Genomic DNA, 19,381 nt, shown 5'->3' with positions numbered 1-19,381 from the left:
GCTTTCTAATAACTTTTCTGAGCCTAAAAACAGGTGATTAATTGATCCTGTGTGCTCTGTGCGAATTGCACACTTAAGATAGCTATGGTGAATAATAAAATGAAATGCACAATCTTATTTCAACAGCACTTTTTTTATGCATGGCTGGAGGAAAACAGCATAAGCCAGTTCCCACCAAGGGCTACTAAAAGTGCACAGTCAGAACAATAATTTCAAATCCACATAACAAACCGGGATGCTCTGCACAGAGTATTATCTCACCCACGCTCCTGCAAGAAAGGCCATGGGGGAGTAGCAAGAAACGCACCCGTCCTGATGAAGAAGATGCTGAACAAGCACAGTCTTTTCTCTGTAGGAGTCAATTTAGTGAAGGGAAAATAAAGTTTCTCTGGCATGGGAGAAGATGACTCCATGGCTCCCTAGTAAACTGTTTCACTGTTTGGCTCCCTAGTAAACTGTTCCAGAGCTGATATAAATTGAAAATAGTAACATCTGCACTTCTCATATTAGATGTTATTCTGCTTTTTATCTAAGGCCTTTCATAGAGCATTCAGTTCAGATAACACATGGGAGCATGGAAAGAGACTGAACAGAGATGGTGAACACCAGGGATCCCAGATGTCTGCTCCAGCACTTGAGGAAAACCTCAAACTGAAGAATTTTCAGTTGTAGGCGGCTCCTGGTGTCAGAGCTATCATCTTTGAGATTGTGGCAGGGCTCAGTCCCACCAAGGTAATAGTGTCAGTGTGAATCAGCAGGCCTTGGGGCTTCCTCTGCTCTTTCATCTCCCACTTCTAGCACATGGGCACACAAAACACCTGCAACAAGGCCATACAACTTGGGCAGGCAAGGGCCCCCTTTGCTCACAGTGGCAGAGATCAGGGGGCTGATGCAGGGCTTGCCTCCTGAGGTCATTTCAGTCCCGCATGAGATGTTGTATTTGTACAGAATTACCATCTGAGATTTTTGACCAGCTTTGAAGAGTGCTTCAGAGTGAGTTGAAACCTTCCAAGGACAGGTCTGTGCTCACCCACAGTAGGTCTTGTTGCTCTGACTTGCTGCTATACTAGTATCCCATACAGCTCTCATTTGCAGGCATCTGACAGGAGTCTGGGGTCTACCATGTGGTCAGGTGAGCTCCCCAAAGTCAGTGGCTGTCCTTGGAGTCTGGGAGATGTGCCAGTTTCTACTATGACTATTGTGCTTGGTCAGCTGGAATTCACCCTCTCACCCAGTTCTGCACCTTGCTGGAGCCACCAGGTGGGACACCCAAAGCACCACAATGCGCAACAAAGCCATTGCTGACAGATTTAATGCTGCAGCTGGAAATAGTATTGAGGACCATAAACCAGCTGTGCTCAGTCAGATGGATTGTATCCACTATTTTCAGAGGCAGCTGCTGTCATCAAAATTTTTATTCTCTTTAGAAAGTTCTCTCGCAGGCTGAAAAGTCCTCGCCTCATTAATTGTTCAGGGTTATCCAGAGCTTTGATTTTCCCTGTTTTCCTTTCCTGAATCCTTTCTACTTCTGCAGAGGAGGGGACACCTGTCCATGGCTGCTGCTATTACCTGTTCATTTGTCCCAAGGCTCCGCAAGGCTGTTTGTCCCCTTCCAGTCCCTACATAGCATGGAAGAGGTGGTCTGGCTGTGTGCTCCTCTCTGTGTTGCCAGTTCTTCTCTGCAGACCTTGCTGTCTGTCTCCTCTGTACCCTAGGGAAAGGCTTTGGTAGGGCCAAAACTCATCCACAGTGAGCAGCACAAATCTATTGCTCACTTGTGTCCTGAGGTTTTCTGCTCCTGCTGCTGCCAACTCAGCCACAGGCAGGATTTATTTGGGCAGCTCTATCCCAGTTTTCTGCCAGGGCTGAGGGAAGGTTATGCCCAGCTTAGCATAACTGGGGCTCATTCTCCCCTGGGGTGGGTAAGTGTCACCAGGATCTCAGCTCCATGCCGTGGCTTGAGCTGCACCAACAGAGTGGCTGCAGCCCAAGAGCGTGTGTGCTGTGTATGCCCTGAGAACCACGACTATTTATGTGCAGAGGCTAGGAAAAAACAACATCGACCATCCAGAAGCTCTTCTGAAGAGGGAAACCACATGCCTCCAGCAGAAAGTGGAGTGTTTATTCAGAAATTGCAGAACTAAAGTACAGACTAATAGGCCAGACCTGCAAGGTCAGAGCACGGGCAGCCACAGGACGGGGTCAGTGTTGACTCTACACACAGAAAATTCAGAGATACTTGTCCTCCCCAGGGGCTTGTGGATTTGGCTGTTTATTTCACATGGCTCAAAAGCAAGTGGCAGACCAAGGGAAAGGTGAAGGCAGTGATTGAACACTGCCACAGACCTCAGGGCCTGTGTAAAACCAGCCTGGTGCAGAGAGCCTGACTCTAAAGCCCAACAGATCTTTGCCTGCCAAGGTCAGGTGAGACTCAGGAGGCAGCTGGTGGACAGCAAACTGCCAGCAATGCCCTGAGCTGTGCCAGAGACTATGCATATGAATTTGCACTTTTGCATACGCTTTTCCCGTTCAATTTGTCTGTCTGTTTCTCATCTTTTCATGCTTCAGTCAAGGCAGGGAAAGAAAGGGATTATCTGCTTTCACAGGCACCATAGTTTGTCACACAGAGCAATGACAGTGCTCCCAGAGCAATGTGTTGCAACCAGGCAAGTTTCCTCGAGTCAGGGAGTGAAGGACAAGCCTGCAAGTTGCTTCTCTGTCATTGTCCTGTGAGACAAAACTGGAAGAAGTGCCCTGACACCCTGTAAGAGTGGCAGCAGCACAGCTCCCCCGGCTGCCCATGTTGATCAGGGCTGCATCCATGACTGCAGGGAGGGATATGTAGGTCTCTGGACTATCCTTTGCAGTAGCCTTGCCAGATAGGGGGAACAGATACCCTTGAGGCTCACGAAGACCTTTGACTTACACACAGATCCAAAGTCTGGTGTGGTGTCTACAGTGAAAGCAGTCCAGCCAATGGCAGGATCCAGCCCTAGGAGTCCCTTTGACAAAACTTTCCCAGGATATTTGTGCGTTGAAAGCTGTGTGGCGGCATGGTGAGATGTACCCAAGGTTGGTGATGTTCCCCTACCGAGCAGCTCCAATGGCATTTGAGGAGTCTGTGACACTGAGATGCTCAGGTTGCTGAACACTCAGTTGATGTCTACCAGGGCCTCAGGAACTGAGGAAGCTGGACACATCAGTGAAATAGGCCGAGGGCTAGCTGAACTGAAATGTGGAGAGAAAGGGGAGGGAAGCAGCACTTGGCACACTGTAAAGTGTCTAGCTGCAACAGTTCATGTAGCCAAGACTGGCCATAAAATTTAACCCACTTGCACAAATTTCTCTGCAGCAAAGGGGGTGCAGCTTTGGCCACATCTCAGTCCCTCTACTTCAGAGCACAGACAACTTGAAAGTAGGTGATGGGGCCTGTAATTTCCTCATTGCTAACCATTACCAAAGTTTTCTGTGGGGTACTGAAATTGCTTCCTTGGCATTTAAAGCAATTTATACTCGAGGGACAAGTGTCTTCTAGAGATTTCCCTCCTGAGAGATGCAAGTGCCAGCTCTGTAAGATTTTGAAGTCCATCTATTCCATTAAACACCTCTGAAGAACCTGGGGGCAGAGTGACTCTTTCTTTCACAAATGCTCCCTTCAAAAAATGGAGAGACAAAATGGAGGAACAGTCACAGTACTGGCTCTGCAGTGCCTTACAGTAAAGTTTTGCTGAGTCAAGAGTCACTTATCAGCCCTCACCAGGCTTTGGGGTGACCACGTAGATGGTTGGTATGAGAAGCTGAGTTAGCCACAGCCTGAGCATGCGCCCGGTTCCTGTGGAGCACTGAAACACACAGCGATTTCCACCCTTCCTTCCATGCTTCACACCACCTGCAGGCAGCCCAGAATATAGAGTCATAGAATCATTTAAGACCATGGAATTTGACCATTAACTGCCATGTCCTGCAGGAAACTATGTCCCTAAGCACCATACCCACACATCTTTTAAATACCTCCAGGAACAGTGACTCCACCACTGCCCTGGGCAGCCTGACATCCAACCTAAACCTATCCCAAAGCAATTTGAGGTCATTTCCTCTTGTCCTATTGTTTGTTACGTGGGAGAAGAGATGGACCCTTACCATCTACAATCTCCTATCAGGAAGCTACAGAGAACAATAAAGTGTCCCCTTAGGTTCCTTTTCTTCAAGCTCAACACCCTCACTCCCCCAGTCATTCCTCAGAGGGCTTGATTTCTAGACTCTTTGCCAGCTTCTTTGCTCTTCTTTGAACATGCTCCAAGCACTTCAGTTTCTCCACCTGGGATGGAGCAGCCCTGGATATGTGTATAGACTGGGGAATGAGAGGCTAGAGAGCACCTCTGCGGAAAAGGACCTGGTCAGTGGCAAGTTGAACGTGAGTCAGCAGTGCCCTGGCAGCCAGGAGGGCCACCCGTGCCCTGGGGTGCATCAGGCACAGCATCACAGCCAGGCAAGGGAGGGGATTGTCCTGCTCTGCTCTGCTCTGGGCAGCCTCACCTCAAGTGCTGGGGGCAGTTCTTGGTGCAGTTTTGGGTATAAGAAAGAAAATTTCAAAGGAAGGCAACAAAGGTGGTGAAGGGCATTGAGGTGAAGCCATATGAGGAGCATCTGAAGTCACTCGGTCTGTTCAGCCTGGAGGAGACTGAGGGGAGACCCCACTGCAGTAACAACTTCCTTGTGAGGGGAAGAGGAGCAGCAGACACTGATCTCTTCATTCTTGGGGCCAGGACCTGATGGAATTGCCTGAAGCTGAGTCAGGGGAGGTTTAGGCTGGCTATCAGGAAAAGGTTCTTCACCCTGAGGGTGTTTGGGCACTGAAAGAGGCTCCCCAAGGAAGTGGTCACAGCACCAAGTGTGTCAGAGTTCAAGAAGCATTTGGACAATGCTCTCAGGCACATGGTGTGATTTTGTGGTGTTCTGAGCAGGAACAAGAGTTGTACTCAATGATCCTGCTGTGTCCTTTCCAGCTTAGCATATTGTGTCGTTCTGTTGTAACGTGTTTTTTGTAATGAGGGACACAAAAACAGAAACAGTGTTCAAGATCTGATACATTTGCCCCTCCAAAAGCAATGCCTTTGCACAGTGAAGTATCCTGCCAGGGAACAGTTCCCAGATGTCTGCATGACCAGGGTGTCTCTAGTGCTTTGCATCTTTAGACAGTGCTGGAACATGGACGCCCTCACCAACTTGGCACACCTTGTCTTCATTTGTGACTGAGCTACAAGAAACTATTCTGTGAATGACTTGGTAGCCTCACATCTCCTTATGCCATCCATGCTCCTGGCCCACCCTCCCATATCAGAGCCTTCCCATATCTCCTCTGCTGCCACCACCCTGTTGCTTCTTTTGGGGCTGTTAGACCTACCCCACCTCTCTGGAGGTACCATGTAATCTGCAGTGGACACAGGGCAGGAGCCCTAGGGTAAAGTGGTAACTCAGGGGATAAGAAGAATGGTAGCAGAGATGACCACAGACCTCCAAGGTTACATCTTAAGAAATCTATATGCATGAAGTTTCAAGCTCTGGAGCTTCCAGGGACCTAGAGAAAGATCCTGCTGAGAGTACAGGATGTAGGCTAAAAATAAAAAAGGCTGGCAAAGATTGGAGGCAGCCAGATCTGCTCATCCCTGAGGAGCTGCTTTACTCAGGGCAAGTCCTCAGACTGCTTGAGGAGGTAGGATCATCCCTGCCATGAAAGCCGGGTCCCAGAGGACCTGGGGGTAGACATGTTATCGAGTCCTTCTACCAACCTTTGAACCACTTCTGAATTCATGGTGGGCAGGGAGGGAAGGGATTAGGGGCACTAGCACCTAACCAGTGTGTAAGTGGTTGAGTGTCTCATGGACAAAAGTGCTGATAGCAGCTGAGTGCACTAGAAAATGGCTAAAGAGGTATCTCTGGTCCATCAGAGTTGTTACACACAATATAAGCTTGAGCTTTTCTGTGCTATCCTGGCATAAGAAACTATGAAGGCAGTTTTCAGGAGAGGCCAAGATAACCCCCTCATCTCACATGCACTGATCTAGGGGCCTGGCCATTCCCACAGAGCAAGGAACAGGTTCTCAGCATTGAAGCCATTGTACCAGGCAGCAGCTTCCCCTTTGCAGCGATGCTGGCCCTGCAGATGTCCCTGCAGCAGCCTGCAGGCCAGGCAGGGCTGGGGCTGCAAGGGGCTACCAGCAGCTAGGAACAGCCACTTAAGGAAATCATCCTATGGCGGCAAGGGAACAGCTGGGTCTTCCCACTGGTTTTACTGGGACTGCCTATTGCCATCCTGCTTCATCAGTGAAGTGCTTTGTTCATAGTCCTGATCCATCAGGGACTGGACCAAACAATCATTAGGAAGTCCTCAACATGCACAGCCAGGCTGGCATGGATTTATTATTCTGTCTGGATCCCAGGAAGCTGGTGCAGCTTTTGGACAGGTAACATGACTATGACAGTCTCCATCCTTAGGGGTTTCCAAAGAATATGGCAACACAGCCATCCTGACCTTGTGAAGCAGCCAGTCCTGCTGTGAGGGGAGCTGGAGGATGTGCCTTCCTACCAACACTGCAAGCATCCTATGCAAACACCTTCAGACAGCATGCATCCCATTTCTCAAGGAGTCCTTAGGGACTAACAACACATCCCTGCATCTCACTCTGGAAAGCAGCAGTGAGGCAGTGCCACATCCTGCCCTGCCATGTCCACTGCAAAGGAGAGCTTTTGAGTCACAGTTTAGCAGCAGTGAGTGTAAATTTCCTATCTGAAGTGGAATAATTTGCAGTATAAAAGCACTAACATATTTTGCAATCCACACAGTAGATCCTGGACAGAGACTCACACACCTTTGCACTCTGATAAGGAGAATATTATTACCCTCCTAGTGGCCTGGCCAGATAAGAGGTTTGGGGCGGGCAGTCTGCATTTTTTTCAAGCTCTCATTATGCTGCACCAGTATCTCCAGATGCTGTTTCCAGGGAACTAAGCTGCTTTCTAATTAAAACTGCAAAGAGCAATGGAGAGTTTAGGCAAAGACCATGCTTCTTCGGACTCTTCCCTGCCACCCTCTGCAGCCTGTGAGGAGTATGCTGTGCCAGGTAATGATGACAACATTATTAACTTGAGTTTTTGGAGAGAGGAGAGCATGATTTTTGTTACCAAGGGTTTCTCAGAAAGGAACTAATAATTATTATTCTATGCTTGGGAGTAGAGGGTGCACATTTAACTGCAAATGCATGTCTTTTTACATGTTATGCCCCAGATCCCAAAGCACATATAAAGGCTTTTCAACTAAAGTCCTTCAGAGAGCATCAGTAGATTGTCTCTTTGCAGACTGGCAGTACTGCCTCATTGTTTTTATAGCTTGATTTTCTTTTCTCTTTTCATTTAATTTCTGTTTCTTTGTGCCCTCTAGTAAATATTTTTTCATCAGGATGCATATGTTTTACTGTGGTCTTCCCTGCTTAGTGCTGGCAGGTGACAGCTTTGGAGCTGTTATGGGAGTGCTTTCTTGGACCAGTTAGAAGTGAATTAGGGGTGTTTTCTTAGAATGGACTGGGAAGGAGACTGACTGCAAGCAGCTAAAATTGCTCTTACAGCTCACAAGACATTTTGAAAGGAAAATAAAATTACCTTGGCTGCAGATGGGATGTGCAAGGGATTATGTACTTCAGTAGCTGAACCGAGGCCCTGTGCAGATCCTGCTACTGCAACTTGTAACCTCATCTTCCCTGGGAGTTTACTGCCTTTTTCTAAGTGGATGGCAGAGTCATCTCCTGCTGGCTGAGCCCTACTGTCTCTGTTACTGCTTCATATCAGGGAACAACTCCCACTTGTCTTGGAGCTATTCTCAGCTTCCCTGGACAGTGTTCTGGGCAGTCAGATGTAATTTTAAAGCTGACTCTGCTTTGGTGAGGACATTGAAGCATAGACCAACATAAATACTCTCCAAGATAAATTTCTGTAAGATTATTATTAATTATCAGATGTGTCTTGTGTAAAAACTTACTTTGGGCAGAGACTGGCTCCTGCTGTCAGTTTTGCATTGTCCTGTCCTGGACTACAGTTTTTCTGGCATTTAATAAAAGACCTGTAATCCTAGCTCAGCCTCAGAAGTCTTTCTCACCTTGACAATTTTACCATCTGATCAAGAGAATGACAAAATGACAATTTTTCACTGATTTCACTACTTGAGTGTGAGCCAAGGCTTTTTGTGAAAGAACCTGGATCTGATTACACCTAGAAGGAGCAGGTCATAGTCTTGCTTTTCCACTTGTGTGGGTTTTGTTGAAACTATGAAAATAATTTCTTTTGTGATCTCTTCAGTGTACCTTTGGGAAGAATTCCCTCTCCCTCAAGGCCTCAGGGCAGTAGTGTTGCTCCCTGTGTCTCCTGGAATTGGGTAGCATGCTGCTTGATTGGAGACAAGTTTTTACTACCACAGCTTAGAGTCTACACTAGAAATCATCAGGGATTGCTGTCTTTTAGGACAAAAAGCCATGGAGAAGTGAAGTTCAGACCATTTTTTAGGCTGGTCTTTGCCTCAGGAAGCCATTTGGAGCCCTTTGCAACCAGTGAAATGGACACTGCTTACCTTGGCCAAGGAAGGTGTGGTGACTGGGATCTGGGGAGTGCTCCTCTCTGCTACTGGCTGTATGCAACCTGCACATCCTGCCCAAATGATAAAGCCAGCATTGGAGCTTTCTCAAATCAGCTAGTCTTTCTTAGGCCCTGCCGTGGTCTTCCTCACAGCTGCAGACCAGCTTGGGGCTGTTTGTGTGGTGTTTGGGACCAATTTTCTCAACCCCAGCAGTGTGTACTAGCCCTGTCTTGGTCTCTGGTTGCATCACCATATCCCCACGAGGTCTCAGCCCAATGCATGTGAGCATCTGTGTGGGTAAGGCTGTGCCCTCTGGCTCATCCTTGCCCCCACAGAGCTGCTCCTGTTTTGAAGGACTGTCTGTTCTATGGGTCAAGGCTTTCTCCTAGGTTTTTAGATAAACATCTTAATTTTTGTGGTGGCCAGTTCCAGTTGTCTGGGAAAAAGTGTGACAAAGGAGAAAACATGAAGAATTATCTTGCAGTCTGAACTGATGCCTGATCAAAGGCACCACACCCCAGGTCCCCACAGTAGGGGAGTAGATTGAACATGGGTCACCCCAAGGAATTGTAACTGGAAATCTAGAGTAACTGTCAGGCTAGGAGCCTGGGAGTTATGTGCGCTTTGTCATCAAATCCTCCCCACTGAGGCTGTGCTGGAAGTACAGTGCTCAAGGAGTTTCATATTAAGATGCCTTTGGGACAAAAAAAAAAAAGCCATGGCCTCTTGCATCAGTGCTCTAGTGCCAGGCAGGGAGGGATCAGAATGCCACATTGGCACTCACTTTATCCTTGTAGATGTCATCATAACCCGTCGCTTGAGAGACCGGGAGTTGCTCAGGAAAAGAAAAGCAGAAGCCCTGGAGAAAGATTCAGCTCAGTGGGTTATGAGGTAAATCTTGCTTTTTCCGTCATAGTGCTTTTGTGGTGTACTTAATCTGAGCCCAGGCATGGCCCAGCCCCTCCATCTTCACCCAAGGACGGAGCTACCAGTCTTCAGTGAGCAAAGGTGACCTGCAGCCAGTAGCTGCTCAAGGTCTGCACAGGCACTGGGGGGAGAGATGGGTGAGGGGTAGCAAGCAAACCTCAATCATAATGTGAGGCTGAGGAAGAATTTGTTGCCCAAGCTCCTGCCCACTGGTGCAGCTGCAGAAGGCTGCTGTGCAGGGCTCAGGAGGGGGGATGAAGAATTGCAGCTTCTGCAGGATGAACTGGGTCACAATCACAACAGGGGACCCAGCAAACTGCCTTAGGGCAGAAGGGAAAGTCCTTTGCCCTATTCATCCCTGTGAAATCCCCTGGCAGAGACTATAAGAGCGAACAGCAAAGGAGAGCCAGAAGAGCCAAAAGAGGACGGGGCCGTCAGACAGTGGTCAAGGCTGTCCTGGAGTCAGAGCCAGCAGTGGAGCCCCAGCCTGACCCAGACGAGAAGGCTGAGCCAGTGCCCTTGGAGCCAGTGCCCACGGAGCCAGCACTGCCTGAAGCAGGCTTTCAACAGCAGCCACCTATGCTGACCATCCAGAACATGGTCAGCGGGATGCCAGCAGTGGCAGAGGAAGGGGAGCTGGCAGACAGGAGCTTGGACCCTGCTGGTGAGTTGTCGCAGAGCTGCTGGCCCCGTGCTGGCCTGGGGGCAGTGCAGCGCTGCCTCTTGAGGATTGTCAGCCAAGGGCGCCCGCCTTATCAACAACAACCCTGCAGCATCTCCAGGGCATGGGTCCCTACCCCACAAAACTTGGGTAGCTGAGAAAGGGTGGGGGACTGGTGGGACTGCAGGGACAGACAGCTCTCTTCAAGTCCAGGGGAGTGATAACAAGTTAGTCCGTCATTGGGATAGGGTTGTGGACCTGGTTCTTTCTAACTCCTTGTCCTAAGAACACTTCTGTGGCTCTGCCAAGAGCCATATTAGCACAGGGGGATATATTTCTGTGAACATCTCTTCTCTGAGAGAGGATGAGGGTTTTTGTGGTCAGAGCTGGTTGGGGGAGCCAAAGTCAAGACATGCTCTGTCCACAGTCCATCCAGTTTCAGGGATGACACTGGGATGGTGGGAGAGCAAAGTGGGCACTGGGACAAGGAGTGGGAGTCTGCAGGCAACTACACCTTTGAAACCTGCCAGGACTGAGGCATGGAGGGCACTAAGCTGGTCAGAATGGCAGGCTGGTGTCTGGGCTCAGAAAATCCATTTACAGCTGCTGCAGCAGGATCTGCTCCCAGATCTGTCATGGGAAGAGTAGAGTACATTCACTTTAGCAGTCATTGGGTCAAGCATGCAGGTTTGCTTCAAAACCAGGAAAACTAAGGATCTGCTTCAGAGGAGGTGACAATCCTCTGGCCCTCAACTATGGTATTTCCAGCAATGTCTGTGCAGGGGGGAAGAAAAGGCCTGTTGATACAAGGCATGTGGTGCCATCATGCCATGGAAAACAGCTATTCTGCATCCTGGGCTCTGGGGTGGGTGTCCAGCCTCCAGCCCTGAGGTCTTGAAATAGGCAACCATCAGGGTTGTGGTTATTGCCTCTGGCTTTAAACCCACCAGCGCCTTACCTTCTCCAACTCCCTTCCACAACTGGGACTGCCCTTGGAAAGCAGGCAATCCACCTAACGCCTTCTCCAGGCAATTGCAGGAGACTGGCCAGGGAGGCTTTAACATGGGACAGAGGGGTAACAGGGGAGCCCCCAGTATGACATGATCTGTCTCTTACATGCCTTACAGGTGAAGAGGATGTGCTGAAACCAGCAGAAGCAGCTACACTAGAAGAGTTGAATACTCCTCTGGAAAATGACCACCAGGATAACGAATACATTCCGCATATTCTGTATTAACTTTCTGATTGTTTGGGGATATTTTTTATTTTTACTCTCACGTCACAAACTTGATAAGTATGGCACAGTGATTTTGAGCAGCTGCTTTCTTGGGAGCCATAAAGCCCATACTCTCCTTGTCACTCTGCTTTCTATGCTTCTTCCAGGCTAGAGGGCAGCCCCTAGGGAGCTGCCTGTGGCTTATGAGCCTCCTGCTCTCTCTGCAAACAGGCTGCTTTGCTTGGGCCCATGGAAGGCTTCACAGTGCTCTGCCACACTACACTTCAGTTGTACAGTCCAGCATCCACCTGTGTTTCTGAAAGTAATTTCTTATTTGCATAAATCTGAGTGGCATTGCAAAGCTAACACTCACTGTGATTTTAGCTGGCTGGAGAAGCCCAGCTTGGGCTTTTTACTGCACCCCACAAACACCACCACCCTTCGCACTATTATTTTTAGTCTGAAAGTTTTTCTCATAGCCTGTTTTCATCTGCAATAAACATCTTGCTTTCCTAAAGCTGGAAATATTTTTTGTTTTTAATTTCTGGGCAGCTTCACTCTGACCTTGTAAGACAAACAAAAGAGGTTGAAAACAACTGGGCTGGAACTTGGCTGAATTATACACTTTTGTCAGGAAGATGCCATTTGGGGCAAAGACAGGAGACACTCTGCACAGTCATTGTCTCCCTGTCTCCTCAGTCTTCACACAGGATTTCTCCTGAAGCCAGGAGGTAATGGGGCACCCTGTGTCTCTCCCCTTGTTTTGGGTCTTGTGATCCTTGTTCCTGAGCACAGCAAGGCTAGAGGCTCTCTTACATTCCTGTAATATCCTGACACAAGGGATCCTTGTCCTCTTGAGGAGGAGTGGAGGTCGTATTGCCATTGTCTGACTTCCCAAGGGCCTGTCTCCCAGAGCACAAGGCTGGCCAGACCCTGCAGGCACCCCTGATTTGGGGGATTTTATTATGGCTCTGGACACGTTGCTGCTGCTGTCTCAGAGCCCTGAGGCTCTGTGTCACAGCTTGTGTAACATCTAACTGGTGACACCAGTAAGAGTCTCTCCTGTGACACAATGGACACCCTTGACATCCCATCCCTGCTTTGGTGCCAGGGATATCACATGAGGAGCAAGTGCCTGCCAGCTCTTCCACAGCCTCCCTGTGCTGAAGTTCTGATCCCATAGTTACACTGTCAGAAGCTCTAAAGCACCTGGTGGGTGTCAAAGCAGAAAGCATTCAGCAGCACCATCCCAAAGCAAATCCAGCTCCTTTCCCCCCTCCAGGGCAGCTCCTGGAGGGATGGGTTTCTCTTGTCAGGCATCCTGACACTGTTTTGTTCTCCATAGGCATACCAGCTAACTCGACGTTTTGCTCTCCCCTTGAGCCACTGATACCAGTGGCAGCTGAACAAGATCTCTCAGCTTCTGCCGTGAACCACTCAAACCTCACCCATAAGCCCAAATATCTAAGGTACAACAAGAGGGCCTTGTGGAAGCCCTGCAGCATGGGAGGAACTTCTGTCTGTGAGATTTGTTCTTAAACCAAGGCACTAGGGGAAGGCAGCTGAGGCTGCACTGGCCTGAAGGAGCCAGAGGCTGGAGATCATGTTGTGGATGAGCAACATCACAACACTTGTGCTGGGGCCCTCCTGCAAGTGTGGTGCCCACACCGTGCTGCAGAAAGGCTGGGAAGTGGCTGCTGCCAGGCAGGCCAGGAGACCCTTCCACCTGCTGGAGCCCCACATGTGCCATGGCAGAGACCCTGTGGCCCTTCCCTGCTCTCCAGTGCCCTTCCCTGCTCTCCAATCCTCTGCAGTGCTGACAGGGAGGGGGAATCAGCCATGCTGCCCACTCCACATCTGCAGACATTTAGACTTTCCTGGCTTCCAAAGCCCTTTAGATTTTGGGGAGAAGAAACTTCTAGGGGGTTTTAGACTCATCTTACAGCTTACATCAATCAAGGAGAGCACAGCACAACCACATTCCACCTTCTCCATTGTGAAGTGGAGCTGTAGGAGGTGGTGAAGACCTGGCAGAGTGAGGTGTGCATGAACATGGGACAACACTCACTTTTGAAACACACATGGGCAGCAGCGCTTACCCTTGCACTGGGAGGGCTGGGAGAGCTCCCTGAGGGCAGAGATGCGCAGGAACCAGAGCAAGCACCTCTGTCCATCCCTGTGGAGATGCCTTTGGTGACTAGGAAGTCCTGGAGTCATCCCATGTACTACACACTCTCTCTTAGAGCTGCTCTTACTTTGTCTTCTTTGGCAGACAGTAAGAAAGGTGTAGCCTATGCAAACAACAAAAATCTTATCACAAACTGAACAAGAGAAAGATAAAGCCCTCCTAATCAACACTTTAACTGGCCATGCATTGGTTCTTTCTCTGTTGAGAGGACAGATAACAGAGCTCTTGCTTATACAGATGGGGTCAGGCGTGAGGCTCTTTACCTTGGCAGAGAGTCCAATAAAGTAAATTTTCATGCTCTGGGTGAAAACTGGATGACAGCTATGGTCTGGGTCTGACATGAAGGGGAAGTCTGGGGGAGGCCACAGACCCTTAACTGGCTGCAGCCTCCTTACTGGCAAAGAGAAGGATATGGGTGCAGGGAAATAGCTTCTGAGCTATGGGGCCAGCACAGGGAGCCAGGTAAGTGCCTGACATAGTGATCCTTGCTGTGCTGTAACCTGGCAGGGCTGCCTGAGGCTCCTCCAGTATGCTCTGACCTGCTCCTTGTGGCACACAGATGAAGGTGTGTTGTGGTACACAGTGGACACGAACACTGTAGCTTCTCCTTGCTAGTGAGATTCAGCAGGATATTGGTTAAAGTCAACTGGGCTGGACTGAACACGTTCCTGTGAGCTTTTCTCAAGGCTGCAGGTCCTGACCCCCGTCCTGCAGAGCACGGGAAGCCATCCTGAGTCCTGACAGCCATGACACAAATGCTAAGGAGAGGAAACCTAACATCATATCCTGGAGAACCAGACTCTCCTCTGTATATGCTGATTCAGTATCCTTTCAGTATCCTTTCAGGAAATATGCTTCCAGCTCTATGGGACAAGGGAAGTTTGGTTTGTGCATCCTGGCTTTCCACTTCTCAAATTACTCTTCATATATGGAGGCCCCCACATTTGCTGAAAGTCAGGGGTGATCTGTGGCAGGCTGTTGCTCATGGGTGATGTTTTGAACCAGAAAGATCTTCCTGTCCTTAGGAGAAGTGAAGTTGTAGCTAAGCCTCAGCAGAAAGAAGTTGGCAAGCAACTTAGAGCCAGAAGCCACCACAAGTCAGTGAAAGCCACTTCACCCCGTAAGTGCCTGGTCTTGCATGATAAGAAAAATTTGCTAATTAATTCACTAATATTGACTTTAAGCAGTAAATCCTGGAAACAGCAAATACCCACTCCCTCTCTGGCCACCACTTCCTGCTCAGGGCTTGTTAGCTCTCCTCCTTCCCAGCCTGTGTTCACTATTTAAATAAATACTTTTATAATGCTGCCAGGGCCACCACAGACCGGAGCTGTTTGTCCAGCTAGGCTCATCGGTGCTCCACCACCTGGCCTGACTCTCCTGTTCTGCCAGGAAATCATGTAACTGTAGAAAAAGTTAAGTGAGGAAAGACACCTGGAGATCTTTAATCCATCTTTAATCTTTAATCCTACTCAGAGCATGGCTAAGTCTGACCAGACTGAGTTGGGCTTTCTCTAGTCAAGTGCTGACCTTCTCCAAGACATGAGATGATCCCCCTCTTGTCCTCATTCCAGGGCTGCCCCACTTTCAAGGAAAGAATGTTTTTCCTTTATGTCCCACCAGGCTTTCTCTCAGCACAGCTTTAGCTCCTTGCCTCTTTCTCTATCTTGGTGCCCTTCAGAGAAGATCCCAGCTCCATCTTCTCTGTAACCCTCTTTCAGACTGCAAGTTAGACCCCATGCTCACCTGCTCTCCCTGAGAACAACCCTGATTCCTTCAGCCTATCTCCTGTGTCCTGCTCCCTGCCTTGATGTCCTCAGCTGAGCTCCAGTAAAAGAATGACTTGCACTGGGTTACCCTAACTGGACCCAGTATTCCTGCTGTAGGCTCACATAAGGCAGGGGGAATGGCCACTTGTCTAAGCCTGAAATTCAGTGCATCCAGAGGGACTTGGCGTACTGAGCATGAGCTGTGCCTGTCTCCCTCAGACAGCTTGAGGTTTTCACTGACAGGACACAAAAAATGAAGAAACCAGGATATAGCTTGCGTGGAAAACAGTGCGATCTGTGCTTTGCAGCCCTTATAATGATGCTTTTATCAGCTCTCTCCGCTACGGACCTCTCCCTGGGAACTCACGAAAGCGCTAAAACGGAGCTTGGGTGCAGTATTAACCACGCCCCTGGGCGCGCTTGCTCAGACTCGGACGGCGGGCTGAAGGGGCAATTCTCATGTGTGCCTTTGGAGCTGGGCACCGCTCTCTGTGCAGGACGAGCCCCCCTCCGCCCGCAGGGCCCGGCCCGGCCGATCCGCGTTTCCAGCGATCCGCGTTCCCAGCGCCGCCCCGCTCCATGCGCCCGGCGCGGCCGGCAGTGCGCTCTAGCGGCAGCACCGCATAGCTGGCGTCGGAAAAGACCTTAAAGGTCAACTCTTCTCCCCCCTGATTGTTCACAGACCCATCCAGCCTGGCTTTGAACACGTCCAGGGATGGAGCATCCATAGCTTCTCTGGGCAACCTGTGCCTGTGCCTCACCACCCTCACAGGAATTTCTTCCAAACACCTGATCTAAATCCACTTAGATCAGGTATTTTCTTCACATTACTCATTGTCCTTTGTCCCAGCACATGGCTCTTGTCAAAAGTCCCTCTCCAGTTTTCCTGTAGGCCTCCTTTGGATAGTGGAAGGTGCTATGAGGTCTCCCCAAGGTCTTCCTGGATTTAAGTTCAGATCCTGTTGTGGCAGAGAGGTACTATATCTAATATCCACTTAAGTGGGAAGGCATGAAACCATTTTCCCTGGCTGCTTCAAGAGAATTTTTCTTTTGCCTTTTTTCGAGAAGGGAATGGTGGAGAAAACCTCCATGGAAACAAAATGCAAAAGAAATTACCCGAGAAGGAAAACATTTTTTTTAAACAAATGTTTCCTGCATAAAGGTCGAAACTCTGAATCATCCTCTGCTTCCTCCATGAAAAAGCCACCAACATCAACAATAATACCCAGGCATGGCCTCTCGCACCATGACAGAGTGGCACTTCTCACTTAGGCATTTATTCTGTGTGGCCTGATCTGTCTGTAACTCCAGGGCAACACCAGGATCCAAGTCTGTTGCAGTGGTCAGTTACTCATTGCTGCAGAAATGCAAGCACGTGTTATTCAAGTAAAGGCAATTTTTGAGAAAACAAGAAGTACAAAAAAAAACAAACCAAAAAAACCCCAAACCACCAAAACAATTTGAGAACTACTGAAAAAGAATACATGTAATAAACTCATACACTAATAAACTCAAGTGTACCCAAAGATGAAGAAGGAAGAAATCATCACCATCAGTATGCACCTCCTGATGAAGAGAAGGAAACCTTCTCTGAGAACATCACAGTCTGCCCATTGCAGACATCACCATGCTGATATTCTGTAAGTCTTGCTCCCCCTCTATTCTTGCAGCCACAAACCTGAGAACACAGGAACAGTGGCTAGGGAGTCACTGTTTAATTGGCCAGTTCTAGGGCCAGCACTCCAGTGAGCCTGAAGACAGGCTAAGTGTAAAAACATATGGCTGCAGAAGTGATACGAGGCCTCAGACATTTGTTAACCCCAGAAGCTGACAACCTGGATTCATGAGCACCTTTTCCCAAGCGGAAACATGAGATGCAGATGGTGTCCTATAAGAGCCAGCTACAGGGATAATTGACTCAGAGTGGTTCATGGACCAAGCAAGCTGTGTCTCAGTGATTGGACCGAGAGCTCTGGCATTGACGCTGATCAAAAAAGGTGAAAAGCTGTTCCTTAATCAATTAGGATCTCTTTGCATAGCTCACATCCAGACAACAGCTTTCCAAATTCTTCAATGGCTGATGAATCTTAGCTTGCTGGCATTGGAGAAGGGATAGCAGTGAACTCATTAAGCTCTTCTGCGCAGCCCACAGTCAATATTCCTGCCTCCTCTCCACAACCATTTTCAGCCAGAGCGTACAGCAGCCCTGTTGACTTCCTGCCATCAGAGGAGGCTAGGATACAGCCTCTTTTCCTCTTAGCCCAAGCAGTGTGGCCAGAGTACTTCATTGGCCAGCTGCACACTGTGCAGAAGAGGTGAGAGTTCAGTCTGGCAGCCCCAGGCTGGGCTTCCCTGCCCCTAAGTTTGCCCATACAATGAGGGGTTGGATGACTGCACCACATCCAAAAGTAACTCCCAAAAATAACACCAACTTCCAGGTATAGCACATGCCACCATCTCCCACCTTGACTTCTTGACCTTGGACAGGAGAAGACATACATTTCAACTGGACTGAGTTAAGAAACCAGCTCTGCTGTCTAGAGAGGGCTTCCAACAAATCAGGGCTTCAGGATTACACCAAAACAAGGTTGTAAAGTTGTTCTTTGTGCCAACATGGGCCCCTGTATTCTTGTACACCAGACTCTGTAAAGTCAGACCCCCATCAGCCTTCCTGTGCTCACATTAGTTCACTTCCAGGGCCCACATGAGTGGGATGCCCTCTCTGGTCACTGACATAGCAGCTGTAGGTAATGGATACAGCTAAAGTCCAACTCCACCTACACAGACTGCTCTCCAGTTACAACTCACAGAACTCTGGACTCCCTCCAAGGTACTCCCTGCTGGCAACATGGCAGGGGCCTCCCCTGCCTACTCTTTTGTCACTTTCAAAGGCAGATAAATCATACTTGGGAGTCCCAAAGCTCTTGAAGAAGACTTTCCTATCTGCTCTTTGGTAACTTGGCAGATTAAACTACCTGTTCCTATCTCATTCATTGCCCTCCAAGCAGCCTGGGCTGTTGGCAGGGCAACAGCTGCAGAATTCACTATCCCCAAACACCCTCAGGAATCCAGTCACCATCCTCTCAGCAGGAGAAGGGGCAACATCTGCCATCATCTTGGCCATGTGCAAGCCAGTTCATCATCCTGGGGTGTGGAGTTGCCCCTGCAGGCCTGCAGCTCATCATCCTGGGGTGTGGAGTTGCCCCTGCAGGCCAGCACTCCCATTAGCCATGGTTGCTGCTGGATGAATCGCTCCCACAGATGTTGCTGTTGCACAAGGTGAGCACAGTGTCAGCCCGCGGCTGCGGGAGCTCCATCTCTGCAGCCAAAAACCTAACTGGCCTGGGGTGCAGGAGGCAAGACCAAGCATTTCTGGTGCTGCTGCCACAGGACAGGCAACATAATGTTTCCAGCAGTAACATCTCCTCCTCTAGCTGGCCCAGCTCCATGCTGGAGCATCAGAGAGTAATTAATGCCAGCCACAACACCCGTGCCCATCTCTGAGCTCCTGTTCCTCTCAAGGTAGCAGCCTTCCCTGCCTGACCCTTTTTCTAGCAGAGACACATGGCTGGGATGGAGCTTCATGCATTGATATATTGGGCATGCTTATGGCCTGACCAGACACCCTCAAAGCAGACTGGTGGCTCAAGGGGTTGTGGAGGTTTGGTACACCACCTGTGGCCTGTCCCTGCCGACCCATCCCTCCTCCTTTCTCTGATGTCTTCAGCAGCCCAGCAGACCAAAAAAAGCCAAGGTAAAACAGGGTAAAAAGCAATGAGCAGCACATATCACACATGTCTCTGTATGTCTCCCAGTCTCAGGAGAACAGGGAAGGCTTGAAAGAGTAAACTCTGAGACACTTCATTGCAAACAATGCAAAGATTTATTTCCATTTCAAGTGAAGTAGAAGAGTAAATACAAAAAAAAAAAAAAAAAAACAACAACAACAAAAAAAAAACCAAAACAAAAAATCTCAAATACAGAATATAATGTTCTG

At 49.1% G+C, this 19,381-nt stretch overlaps 1 protein-coding gene across 1 annotated transcript; it reads left to right on the top strand.

Moving 5' to 3' along the window:
* The first annotated feature begins 7,006 nt into the window (after nucleotides 1–7,006).
* On the top strand, nucleotides 7,007–11,914 carry HEMGN (hemogen). Its single transcript, XM_036403463.2, has 4 exons — nucleotides 7,007–7,121; nucleotides 9,421–9,514; nucleotides 9,928–10,214; nucleotides 11,339–11,914. Exons 1-4 carry the CDS (start codon nucleotides 7,040–7,042, stop codon nucleotides 11,446–11,448), a joined length of 573 nt encoding a protein of 190 aa, XP_036259356.1. The 5' UTR covers nucleotides 7,007–7,039; the 3' UTR covers nucleotides 11,449–11,914.
* The last annotated feature ends 7,467 nt before the right edge of the window (nucleotides 11,915–19,381 follow it).

The sequence above is a fragment of the Molothrus ater genome, chromosome Z (assembly GCF_012460135.2).
Source record: "Molothrus ater isolate BHLD 08-10-18 breed brown headed cowbird chromosome Z, BPBGC_Mater_1.1, whole genome shotgun sequence".
Lineage (NCBI taxonomy): Eukaryota > Metazoa > Chordata > Aves > Passeriformes > Icteridae > Molothrus > Molothrus ater.
Note: the sequence above shows the minus strand (reverse complement) of the source record. Positions and strands in the feature narration are given on the sequence as shown.

Bases quoted from the DNA above. Each gene is read 5' to 3' on its own strand.
- HEMGN (XM_036403463.2), top strand. From the start codon at position 7,040: ATGGAGAGTTTAGGCAAAGACCATGCTTCTTCGGACTCTTCCCTGCCA. The intron at 7,122-9,420 runs GTAATGATGACA...TTATCCTTGTAG, and splicing joins TGAGGAGTATGCTGTGCCAG to ATGTCATCATAACCCGTCGC. The intron at 10,215-11,338 runs GTGAGTTGTCGC...CATGCCTTACAG, and splicing joins CAGGAGCTTGGACCCTGCTG to GTGAAGAGGATGTGCTGAAA.